The 13,037-nt window shown below is 51.0% G+C and overlaps 1 protein-coding gene across 1 annotated transcript; it reads right to left on the bottom strand.

Moving 5' to 3' along the window:
* Positions 1-3,878: 3,878 nt before the first annotated feature.
* Positions 3,879-11,726, bottom strand: ALOX15 (arachidonate 15-lipoxygenase; the record flags this gene model as incomplete). Its single annotated transcript, XM_082861626.1, is given in 19 exon segments — positions 3,879-3,889; positions 4,109-4,304; positions 4,415-4,582; positions 4,694-4,794; positions 5,362-5,483; positions 5,636-5,726; positions 5,729-5,804; positions 5,902-5,988; positions 7,281-7,490; positions 7,647-7,651; positions 7,654-7,789; positions 8,656-8,813; positions 9,006-9,095; positions 9,098-9,108; positions 9,273-9,395; positions 9,480-9,561; positions 9,833-10,032; positions 10,034-10,035; positions 11,592-11,726. Coding segments are annotated over 19 exon segments (2,004 nt in total).
* Positions 11,727-13,037: the final 1,311 nt, after the last annotated feature.

Raw genomic sequence — 13,037 nt, 5'->3', positions numbered from 1 at the left:
TTTCTCCATTGTATAGGCTTGCTTTCTTTGTCATAGATTAATTAACCATAGGTGTGTGGGTTTATTTCTGGGCTCTCTACTCTGTTCCATTGACCTATATGTCTGTTTTTGTGCCAAAACCACGCTGTTTTGATTACTAAAGCTTTGTAGTATAGTCTGAGGTCTGGAAGGGTTATGTCTCCAGCTTTGTTCTTTTTCCTCAGGATTGCTTTGGCAATTCTGGGCCTTTTGTGGTTCCATGTAAATTTTAGGATTATTTGTCGTAGTTCTGTGAAAAATGTCATTTATATTTTGATAGGGATTACATTAAATCTGTAGATTGCTTTGGGTAGTATGGCCATTTTAACAATATTAATTCTTTCAATTCAAGAGAATATTCAATGGGATATCTTTCCATTTCTTTGAATCATATTCAGTTTCCTTTATCAATGTTTTATAGTTTTCAGCATATAGGTATTTCACCTCCTTGGTTAAGTTGATTCCTAGGTATTTTATTTTTATGACATGATTTTAAATGAGATTGTTTTTTGCTTGCTCTTTATGATATTTCATTATTAGTGTAAGGAAATGCAACAGATTTATGTATATTAATCTTGTATCCTGCTACCTTGCTAAATTCATTTATTAATTCTAATAGTTTTTGTGTGGAGATTTCAGGGTCCTCTATATACAGTATCATGTCATCTGCAAATAGTGACAGTTTTACCTCTTCCCTTCCAATTTGTGTACCTTTTGTTTCTTTTTCTTGTCTGATTGCTGTGGCTAGGACTTCCAATACTATGTTGAATAGAAGTGGTGAGGGAGTTACCTGGCAGTCCAGTGGCTAGGACTCGGTGGTTTCACTGCTGTGGCCCAGGTTCAGTCCCTGGTCGGTGAACTAAGATCCCACAAACTGTGCAGTGTGGTCAAAAAAAAAAAAAAGGAATAGAAGTGGTAAGAGTGGGCATCCTTGTCTTGTTTCTGAACTTAGAGGGAAGACTTTCAGCTTTTCACCGTTGAATATTGTGTCAGCTGTGGGTTTGTCATAAGTGGCTTTTATTACATTGAGATATGTTCCCTCTATGCCCACACTTTGGTGAGAGTTTTTATCATGACTGGATGTTATTCAAATACATTTTCCATCCCCTTCTCTCTCTCTCATTTCCTTCTGGAACCCCTATTATGCGTAGGTTGGCACGCTTTATATTACCCCATAGATCTCATATATTGTTTTCTTTTTCTTTTCTTTTTTTTTAATTTGTCTTCCTGTCATTCTGTTTGGGTAATTTCCATTATTCTATCTTCTAGATCACTTATTCGTTCTTCTGTGTCATTTAGTCTGCTATTCCTTGCTTCTAGATTGGTCTAAGCAATTGAATTGTCTAACTTTGGTTCATCTTTATAGTTTCTATTTCCTTGTTACAGTGATCTGCATTTCTGTTGATAATTTCTTAATTCCCTTAGCATTTTTAAACATTTTTTTATTGAAGTATAGTTGATTTAGAATGTTTTGCCAATCTCTGCTCTACTCCTTTAGCATTTTTATTGCCTCCTTTTTTAACTCGGGGTCTGGTGGACTGGTGAGGTCTGCTTCATTATTTGTTCTTTAAGGGGATTTCTTTTGTTCTTTTAATTGGGAATAGTTCCTCTGCTTTTTCATTTTACTTAACTTTTTTTGTCTCTAGGCATTCAGGAGAAACAGTTATCTACCGTGGTCTTGCAGGTTGTTTTTATGTGAGAGTATCCCTGTGTAGACCGTGTGGGTCCATTATTTTTGGTGCGAGGGCTGGCTTTTGTTGTTGTTGTTGTTTTGCCGTGCTGCGTGGCTTGCAGGATCTTAGTTCCCTGACCAGGGATTGAACCCAGGCCATGGCAGTGAAAGCATGGAGTCCTAACCACTGGACTGCCAGGAAAGTCCCGAGGGCTGGTTTTGGTATGGATGCCAGCCATGTCTTTCCTCAGAGCATGCTGTCAGCTAACCCCTTGGTATAGGGGGTGTGGTTGGTGTTGTGGTGTCCAGACCCTGTGCTGGATATTGGGCGGGGCTTCCTCTTTGCTCCATGGCTGTCTCCATCCTGTCAGGGTGGGGTCTGCTCCCCAGCTTCTGGAGTAGAGGCCCTGAGAGTCAGGTTCAGTCAGGTTCTCTCTCCCAGGAGGTGGTTGTTGAAGCAAGTGAGGCCCGTGTAGTCACAGAGAGGCTTTGCGCCACGTGTGTAGGCATCCATGGTTCCACTCAGAAGCAGCCCAGGGTCGCACCCCTTTCTCTGTTGTGTTCCTCCCTGATCTAGTACAAGTCTGTGGTGTGGAGTGGGCTGGGGCTTGGGGGGTCAAGGGTGTTGTGGCTGCAGGAATTGAGGTAACTGTACTGCTGCCTGAGATCTGGGCTGCTGCTGTGACAGACTTCTCCTGGGTTTGTCTGCCCCACACCTAGCGCTAAGCTGCGGTGTGGAGTCGCCAGAGCCCAGGCCCTCTCACTGGGAAACAAACTGCTGCGTACTCCTGCCCAGGGCCTGTCTGCTCAAGATTCAGCCCTTGTTCACTTGGTCACTGTGCATTCTTGTGACCTCCAAGGAGAAGCAGGTGTGGCCTCCAATGAGAAGAGGGTGTGGACTCCAAGGAGAAGAGAATGTGACCTCCAAGGAGAAGGGGGTGTGGTCTCCAAGGAGACAGGGGTATGGCCTCCAAGGGGAAGGGGGTGCCTCTGTGAGTGTGACTTCCAGGACCCTGTCATACCCTTACTTATAATCCTTCAATGGCCGTTTCCTAAAGGTCAAGCCTAATTTCCTGGCGTGAAACATGTTCTTCATGAGACCACCCCTTCCCACCGCTTCTCTCACTCGCTAGACTGCATTATTTCTGGCGTGGAGCTGCGCCGTGCTCTCTCACCTCCTTGTGGGTTCTTCTGGATCCCAGCATTAAACTCTACCCCAACCTCTCAACTCTGCATTTCGTATTCTTCCTTCAAGAATCAGACCAAGCATCCCCCATATGTCTTCTGCCAAATTAAATAGAATCAGAGGCAGGAAGCAACTTTGATCGTGCTGTAAAGGAAACAATTCTGGTTTGTGTTTACTGTTAGTTTCTGTTTCACCATATCCACAGATGATCATATTAAGAAATCAAACTTCCAAGTTTGTTTTTCCAGACTTTTAATCAGATACAGAAGTTGGATTTTATTGACTCCTTTGTTGTCCCCCGTTAAAATAATGAGATTTTTAGTACTTTTCCAGTTAATCCTTTTTACTTGGAGCTTTCCAACTGATGAAGTGCAAACGGATTATCCATATGGATCCCTTGGGCAAAACCCTGAGGCCAAGTACCTCCAGCTGAGAGCAGCTTCTGCAGTTTAACTAGTTAACTTCCATTTATCACTTTCTAAGTGAGTCATGAAATGAAAATCTTGAGAATTGCTGTGTTAATGGTTTGCTTTGTGTTGTGACTGGTCTCAGGACAAGCAGTGAATCCCATCCAGTTAGAAAGATGTGCTGTACACTCTTTGGCCAATATTTGATTTAGCATAGTTTGGACTGAATTCTTTTCTTTCATTAGTCTAAAATATCTTTTTCCTGTCATTAACTGAATTTAGGTTCAGAATCATATTTGATTCATAAAAGGTTCATTCATTCATTATCACCCTATTCTATTCTTGGAACTGTTTGTATAAATGTGGCTGTTGGGGCTTCCCTGGTGGCACAGTGGTTGAGATTCCGCCTGCCGATGCAGGGGACACGGGTTCGTGCCCCGGTTCAGGAAGATCCCACATGCCACGGAGCGGCTGGGTCCGTGAGCCATGGCCGCTGAGCCTGCGCGTCCGGAGCCTGTGCTCTGCAACGGGAGAGGCTACAACAATGAGAGGCCCGCGCACCGCAAAAAAAAAAAAATGTGGCTGTTAACCTGCCCTATGGGTGATCTGAAATATCAAGGAAGAAGGGGTGGGGGTGAGGCGGGAGAAATAGGGACAAGGTCCCTAGGTCCTGCATCTGGAGTAAAATTTGTTCCCGGTGGGCGCAGACAATGAAAAGGTGACTTTGGGGACGATGGGAGTTGGGAAGAGGATGGGGTTTGGGGAGGGCAAGACTGAGAGCACTAGGGGATGGGTGTGGCTTGGGTGGAAGGGGGCCGAAACAACCCAAGGCTTGGGGCACTCCTATGGCCACACTGTTTTCCACCAGGCTGGGCCGCAGGTATTCGTAGGGCAAGTCCAGCTTGGCATTCCGGATCTCAATGCCCTTTTCCAGGGCAGCCAGCTCCTCCCTGAACTTCTTCAGTGCAGCCTTGGGCTCAGGGCCCGAAAAATACTCCTCCTTATGTTGGTCCAGAGCCACCTGGACAGAGGGGAAAAAGGCAGCTGAGAGCTTCACTGACCCTCAGTCTGGAGTGCCACAGCTCCCAGTACCTGCCCCCTTCCTCGGGGACCCGGGCACCTGGCTCTCACCATGATGGACTGGCGTCTGCCCAGTTGCCAAGTGATGGACATCTGGAGAGAAACCTGATGAAAGTTGGGCAGTGTTGCCATCACTGTCTCCAGTGTCACATCCTTGGTGGTTGGCGGGGGCAGCCGCATCGTGCAGGGCGCGTTAGGGACCCAAGCGTACCAGTCGAGCTAAGGAGGGGCAGTCAATGTCTACTAAACATGAAAACCCCTAAGACCACCTGCACACAGCCCCCTTCCCCCTCCAGCACAAATGCCCAGCTGTCCCCCTATGATAAGTACCTGGCCTAGGTGGTTGGAGCTGTGCTGGCCAGTGCAGGTGAAGATGCACGTGGTCACAAAGTGGCAAAGCTGGTCCTTGGACTGTAGGGCGATGGGAAACCCTGCAAGGGGTAAGGAGAGTTAGAAGCTGTGAGGCCAAGGATAGAGGCAGAGTTCAGAGGGACTGAGGAGGAGAACAAGAGAGGTAAGGAGAAGACCAAGGACTCTCAGTAACTACTGTGGGAAGTGAGACGAGCGTGGGTTGGGGTGGCGGGAGCAGGGAGGTCTTTTGGGAGGGTCCCACTCAGTGGGGTGCTGGTGTGGCTCACAAGAGTCAATGATGTCAAATGTTCAAGTATTTAGCAAGCTGGTTGACATCACCTTGGTAGCCACAGTGCAATATTTACACCATGGAAATGGGCAAATGCTACAAATCGGGGCATTTTTTTTTCCCCCAGGGAGCCAGTTGTTAAACATTTATGAGCAACCTCTGGTCCCACTGCATCTAGAGGGGCTCTCAGTGCACAGGATGGAGACCTGCTTCTAGCTGAGAGGAAAAGGAATCTGGGAAGGCTTTGGGTGTTTTCATAGGGGTTGGGAATGCTTCTGGAAGGTTCCATAGAAGTAGAGAGGATTCTGGGGAAGTTCTAGGGAGGAATCATGTGCTGGGGTCTCGGGGCTCATCCTACCTCGGTCCTGGGCCCCTAGCAGTCCAATCTCAGTGATCTCTCGACACCAGGCCTGCAGCTCAAGATCCTCTTTCACAGACTTGTCCGTCTTATAGTGGAGACTCACAATGCCCTCCACGTAGCTGCCAGTGGAGGGCTCAGGGCGGGGGAGCTGAGGCTGACGACAGGGAGCCCCCAGGCCCTTTGCTCCTTGCCCGCGCAGCCCCCCAGCTGGGCCACAGACCTCATGTTTCCCCAGCTTCCTCCCCGGCCTCACCGCGCCCTGCCACCTCACTGAGAGATGATTTCCCAGAGCCGAAGGGCATCTTGCACATAGAAAGGAGACTTGACTCCCAAGAGCCCCCGCTCAGCCAGGTCATCAGGGGGCAGAAGGAGCTATAGGTTAGAAAGGCTCCTGCTCTCTTGAACAGCTCCACATGACCGCCCCCACCTGTGCTCACCACCTGAGGAACAAGGACAGGTGGGGTCAGGCCAGTCCACCTGCCCCACGGCCAGAGTTGGAGTGTGAACTCCAGAACCGCCCCCTTTCTCTCCTCATACCTGGTCGAAAATTCCCAAATCAGCGACCAGCCCAGTCCTGGCCCTGAGGTTAATTTCCATGGTGTATCGAATGTGCAGAATGAGAAGCTGGAGGGAGAAGAACAGGGAAGGGCAGGGTCAGAAGACAGCTGTGGCCCATCCCTGCAGGAAATAGGGGCTGAAAAGCAGGAAAGGTACCAGGTCTTCGGGAAAAGCAGGGACTGAAGTACAGCGGCCCCTCAACACCACTGACTTAATGCTCTTTGATCATTGAAAGAAATCGTTCTCCTTTTCTCTTCATGGTCTTCTCAATGTTTCTCCACCTTTGTTTTCATTATCACTTCTCCAAGGAGGCTTTTTTGATATTTTTTGTACTCTTAACCTGCCCCATGAACTTTTAGTGCTACAGATATACTATATATCTGTTACCTCCTGTAAATATATATGTGCTTTATACATAAAAATAATTTTTTGCCCTCCAGAACATGGTCTAATCTGCTACCTCCAGAACTTCATCTCCTACCCTTTGTCCATTATACTCTCCTACCGCTTTGTCCATTATACTCACCTTCTTTCTGTCCTTCAAACACTCCAACCTTGTTCCTGAGTCAGAACCTTGGCGCTAAGCTGTCCCCTCCGCCTAGAGCAATGTGCCCCGTGCTCTGCTCATGGCTGGCTCTGTGTAATTTCATTCTCCCTGTCACCTCCTGAAAGGAGCCTATCCCGACCACCCAGTCTAAACTCACTATCACATCACCCTGCTCTGATTCTCTGCAGTGTGCTCACCACAGCTGATCTGTTACAATACAGTCTTCACCGTCTGTTAGCCTTTAATGGATAGGAAAATCCCCAGAGACTAGGACCTTGGCTGTCTTGCTTAGCACCGGCATCTAGAATGGTTATTTGCCCCATCGGAGACACCCAAGAAAAACGTTAATGGACGAACACTCTGTTCTAAATGTCAGCTACTGTCGCTGACCTGAGCCCCTCTAACCGGCCTATGTGTTACTATCTGGGAACCCTTCAAAACTGGCTGGAAAAATCTTTTATATTATTCGCATGGTCCCCTCTCCCTGGGTGGAATCCTCAGTCATTTGTGTATTCTGTTTATATACTGCATGTGTATCTGTGCTTTATACATAAAAAGAGTAAGACTTCCTGCCCCCCACTCCCTCACCCTCCCACCACTCTCCACCCCATCAATGAATCATTTTCACCTCCTCGGAAGTGATATCACCCTGTTAGAAATGCAGAGCAAGCCATGCTCTCGCGCCATTGTTCATTTGTCTTTTATTGGTTGCTTCTTCCCAAAAGCTGAGATTCCACACAGAAGGTGCTTCCAGAGGTGGGACCACTCTGTGGGGCAGAGAGCGGGGGAGGAGGGGGGGATAAAGTGTTACCTTGAACATAGGATGTATCGATGGAAGGCACCTCATGGTGGCCACAGCAATGACCTCAGCCACCAAGTGTCCCCTTAGGAGATGAGACTGCAGCTCGTGAAGCTGGAAGTCAGAGCTGCGGACCCAGCATTTGGCCAGGAGCCAGGCCATCGGGGGATCCGTGGGCAGGAAAAGCAGTGGTGGGGGAGACCCCTTGCATGGCAGTTGGAGCTGGAAGAGGGACAGAAGTGGGATTTGGGAGGGGTGAGGGCCAGTGCACAACAGACTCCCCTTCCCTTGCATGCTTAAGCTCTTCCTCTTCCTCCAAAGTTGCTTAGCATTCTCCATCTGACAGCTGCCGCTCCCTTACAGTCTGAGTCCTCTCACCTGATGACCATGGGTAAGAGTTTCCCATCAGGCTGCAGTTTCAGCATAACCAGAGGAGCAGCCAGGTACTGCTGGCTACACAGGATGACGTTGACCTTGATCCCATCCAGCAAGGAGACGTCAGCTTCAAATAGCGTGCCTCCCTGGATGGGGGCAGAGAGCAAGGGCTGCTATCAGCATAAGACATCTTCTTCCCACTCTGATTCCCCGAAGGAAGAAGGAAACTAATTTGTCTCCATGGCCTACTTCCTACCAGGTGATGGATCATGGGCTTGTTGCCTCATATAATTCTTAGATGCACTTGAATTAGCCCCAGTTCTATAAAAGAGGAAACAGATGATCAGAGAGGATAGATATCTTGCCTGAAGTCACACAGCTTATAAACAGCAGAGCCAGGATTCAAGCTCAAGTCTGTCTCACCCTAAATCCCATGCGTTTTCTCTTATTAGTTCCATGCTGACTCCCCATCAACAGCCCCAGCCCTGACCCTGATTCTCTTACTCCACACTCTCCCTAAGTCCCTAGCACCCAGTTACAGCTCATCATTTTGACTCTGTCTCTGTCACCCATCACATACTCTTCCTCCACAGCACGCTATTCTCCTTAGGAGAGGAAAGCCATGGAGGGGCACCCTTCCAGGATCACTCAAGATTTCTGCTGTAGGGACTTCCCTGGTGGTCCAGTGGTTAAGACTCTGCGCTCCCAATGCAGGGGGCCCAGGTTCGATCCCTGGTCAGGGAACTAGATCCCGTATGCTGCAACTAAAGGAGCCCGCATGCCACAACTAAAGATCCCACGTGCTGCAACGAAGATCCCACATGCCACAACTAAGAGCTGGCACAGCTAAATAAATACATACATACATAAATATTAAAAAAAAAAAGATTTCTGCTGTAGGATCCCGTCTCGCCATTTGGCAGCAAGCTGGGCCCACGGTAGAGCCCGCAGCAGCGCAAACACCCCACCCCCATTTCACTGTGTGGTCTCCTTAGGGCTCTTACGTCCATACCTGGAGCTCCTCCAGCTGGGCCTGCAGCTCCTCCATCCCTGGAGGAAACTCTAGGCGGGCAGGAAGGTGATTGGAGCATCTCAGCAACATGGGGTTGGAGCCATTGAGAAACTGGTACCCAAATAAGGCATCCTCCTTCCAGGAGTCCCGCACCTGCTCTGGGGATGGCATTTGTGCAGTTTTCTGTGGGATCTGAGCTCCTGGTCTTTCCAACCCCCACCAAACCATCCCCACTTGACCCCAACCTATTGGAGGGGCCCAGGCCTCTGGTCTCCCAACCATGGTTCCTTAGACTGAGTAGGATCTGGGGGTAAGGGTCCTGAGAGAAATACTGGGGTAGGGGCACTAACCAGCCAACTTGCTCTGGCCACACCAGAAAACCCTGTTGAAGTCATCCAGACTGTTCCAGCTAGTCAGAATATTTGAAGAGTCTTTGATGCTAGGTCTGCCAGCCTTCAGGGAAGGATGGGCGAAGAGTTTGTTATTCTCAGAATCAAACATTACAACCCCACGCATCCATCTTGGGCTGGTCCAGCCCTGTGAAGTCCATAAACCCACTGGCCTCCACTGGACCAGGACAGGACAGCTCCCTGTCACCCAGCATACCTTGTTCTTACCCCTTGACCAGCGAAGCCTCAAAGTCAATTCCTTTGCCCTCCAGAAATCTCTCATCTATGGGGAGGTCACATATTGTGGCCCCGGCCATATTCAGGATTAACCCATCCTTCCAGTTACCCCACCTGCGGTGGAAATGAAACCAGGCGTTGGTACTGGGGAAGGGTCAGTGGCTCCCTGGGGGGTCAGGAAGTGGGAGTGGGGCAGACCAGTACAGCTTCCTTCTCTCTTCCAGTTCCTCCTCCCTGTGTTTCTTGAACAGGCCTTGAGGGTCGTCGACCACTGTGCAACCTAGAAGTGGGGAGGAGGGCATGGGCCATGAGGCTCCTCCTGAGAGCCTCTCCCCTGCCCTGCCAGGGGTCCCTCAGCCCGCCCTTGCGGCTGGCCCCTGACCCTTCAGCATCACTGCACACCCCCAGTCTCCCTGCTGCTCTGTGCCAACTCCAGCATCCCGCCTCTTCCGTGACCCCCAAAGACCACGCCCCCTTCTTCGCTCCCCCACCCCCAACTTCTCTCGTGCCCCCGGAGGCCTCTCACACCCCCAAGCCCCCCCGCTGCTCACCAGTGCCCTCGGGTAGGCTCAGGATGCCTTTGCCCTCCAGCCAGCGGCAGCGTGGGAACCTGAACTCGTCCCCACTGGCCCCGGGGCCCTGCACGGAGATCGAGTTGCAGAACCACGCGTCACCCTGAAGGAGGTGCCATTTGCTCAGTTTCACGAACAGCAGCGGCCCCAGGTACTCTGACACGTCCACCTCGAATTTTCTCCTGCCCGCGACAAAAGAGGGTCAACAAGAGGGGCTCTCTGGAAGGAATCCTCGGACTGAGCTCTGGACGCCCTTCCCTCTGGGCCTCTGGGAAAGCGGCGCGAAAGGAGCCAGAGAGGAAGGGGGCGCGCACCAAGCAGGCGGCTCCACGACCCCATTCTCGATCGTGAGTTCCTCAGCCCCGGGTGAGGCGGGAGGCGGAAGGTGGAGAGGGGCACTCCTCCCTGTAGTCACTGATTGCGCCGAGAGTTGGGCTGCGCACTGGGCACCCGCGAGCGCACTGGTGACCAGTGTACAGACATTGTCCCCTCGACCCCGTCACCAAGGCCGAGCGCCCACAGAGGCCCCACCCATCCCGGAGCAAGCTTCCCCGAGGACATCCCGTCAAAGCGGAGACGCACAGGTGCGAAGGGCTTAGCCGGGGAGAATGAGAAAGAGGAAAAGGTGGGGGAAAGGCAGGCCAGGGAGGGGAAGCGGGGAGAGCAGAGGCCAAGGCCGGGCGAGCGGCGTCGCGGAGCTGGAGCGCTGAGCGCGAGGTGTGGGCAGATGAGCAGGACCGGATCGTAAAGTGTGGAAGGTTAAGCCAAGAGCTTTGGCTTGGTGCTGAGAGTAAGCGGAAGCCATTCACATGTTTTCAGTCGGGGGAATGTTTTAAGGATGGGAATGTATTGGGAAGAAATCGCTCTGACTGCAGAAGGGCTTGGAAGGGCAGGGGCGCAAGCGGTGAGGCGGGTGAAGAGAATGAAGGTGGCGTAGGTTCGAGGGGACATTAGTGGTCAGAGTGGGATGGACATCAGGGTATGGATGCCGGAGATGTCTAAGAGATGGACTGGACAGCGATCGATTCTTGGTTAGACGGAGGCGAAGAGAGGCGGAGGTGGGAGTGCACCTGGGGGATACAAGGGGAGCGGTCTGGGACGTGGGGAGAGGGGAGGACCTCACTTGAGCATGGTCCTTTGAAGCGTCCATGGGCCAGACATCAGATCTGGGGATCTTGGAGAGAGCTGGATGGGAGATGGGAATCTGGGGGTCGGCGGAGGCAAAATGTAACAGGAGCCAGGAGCGAATACCAACCAGGTAGATGTGATGGGAGAGGGGGTGGGTGGGGAAATCGAGTGCTCTCATCACTCGGCTTCTTCTCCCTCCTCTTCCTGCGTCCCCATCCCCGCCACATCCCAGAGATAAAGCCCGCAAGGTCGGAGAAGATCTGTGAAGATCTGAAATAGTAGCTTTTAAGAAGAGGAGACAGGAGACGGACGGCCGCTCTAAGGACCCCTGAGTTTCCAAAAATAGACTTCTGTGGAACGACGGGCGCGCAAGACTATCCCAATTCCAAGGAGGGTGGGCGGCGGGAACATTTATTGAGCAGTTACCTTGTGCCGCGTCCCGCCCTAAAGCGCTTTACTCTCGCGGTCTCCTAGCCCTCTCCGCGCGTGGGGCGTGCGCCCGTAGCCGCCGGGAGGAGCTGGAGGCCGGCTGCGGCGCGTCTCTTCCAGGGGACTTGTGGGCCTTGGGGCCAGGGGCGCAGCCCACCCCGTTCGGCTCCGGCCAGCTCACCTTGCCGCTCATCGGCCGCAGGCGCCACCCGAGCGCCACCTCCCCGTGCTGGCCGACCAGCCACAGCTGCACCTTGTTGTTGGAGCCCGCGCGGAGCGAGGACCCGCTGGACACGTGGACGCGGTAGAGACCCATCTTGCCCAAAGAAGTTTCGCCCCTTCTGAGCGGGAAGAAGAGTGGATGCGCTAAATAACTGGGCCCGAGACCACGCCCCTCCGAAGCCTGGCGGAGTTCGGGGTGTGGGTGACAGGTCTCCAACCAACCCCTCCTGTCCGCGCTCTGGGGTCCTCAGCTCCGCGCAGCCCAGAGCTCAGCCCTGACTCCAAGAAGGCGGGGCCCCCCGGGGGAGGGTAGAGGGCGCAGAGGTGGGAGGAGGATGGTAGGGGGAAGCAGATGCGGATTTGGGCAGAAAACATGCAGGAAGAAGGAATCGACGCCTGGCCCGGAAGACAGATGGTGGGAGTGTCTGGAGGCCCCCTCCATCTAAGCGCAAGCGCGCGCCTCACAAGTTGGTTCACCACTGCCAAGGGCCGTGCTCAAGGCTGCAACGGAGGATGAAGACGGCAAGGAGACGGGACCCAGCAGCATTTGGGAGCCAAGTAGCCCCAGGAAAAAATAACTGTTCCAAGAACAGGAAGGACTGATCAGCACCATGTGGCTGCACATGATAACCAGGTAGAAAGGAGATCCAACCAGTTAACCAACGCTGGTACTCACACTCTGTGACCAAGGAGAAAGGCAGTCCTGAGATGCTGAATTAGCCAAATGTCCTAAAGAGAAGCAAAATCCACTAGACGCCACCTTAACCATAAGACATTAGGAATGCACGCATAATTTTTTAATAATACTAACAAAGCAAGTCAATTATCATAGTGACAAAACCAGGAGTTCCATAACTCTAGCCAAGTGAAACTAAAGGAATCCATCATTTCGGAGGAAAAAGAGGTTGCAGAAATTAAAACCTTATGTAGAAGATGCAAACATTAAAAGACTATTTGGGGTAACAGGAGAAGTTTTACTGGAGCAAAGATAGCTCCTTGGAAGAAACAACAAGCTTCAGAGCCCCAAGTGCGAATCAGCCTGCTGAGAAGCCCTATTCTGTAGCCTCAGTGCATTCAAGGACCTGAGACAATATTCTTTGTGGGATATGAGGGAATCTGGCAAGATTTTGGTAACACCAAGAAAACATCAAAAGAAGTATTTTAGCAACCTTGAGAAAATATCTTATTCCTAGAGAAAGACCGGAACAAGTAGAAACCAACAAAGTAGCTAAATCCATGGTGTTGGTGTGTTAAAACAGATTTACGTATAATGACAGTAAGTCTTGTAATCATTGTATTTGTGTTCCTTTTGTGTACTGTTTAAATTGTATTCAAAAGAATCATCATATTAAATTTGTAATCGCAGTTTAGATTATTTAAGGAATTTTAATGAAGTATGCAAGCA

This window comes from Leucopleurus acutus (genome assembly GCF_964270905.1).
Source record: "Leucopleurus acutus genome assembly, chromosome: 19".
In the NCBI taxonomy this organism is placed as follows: domain Eukaryota; kingdom Metazoa; phylum Chordata; class Mammalia; order Artiodactyla; family Delphinidae; genus Leucopleurus; species Leucopleurus acutus.
The sequence above is the reverse complement of the archived record's forward strand: the minus strand, read 5'-3'. Positions and strand labels throughout refer to the sequence as shown.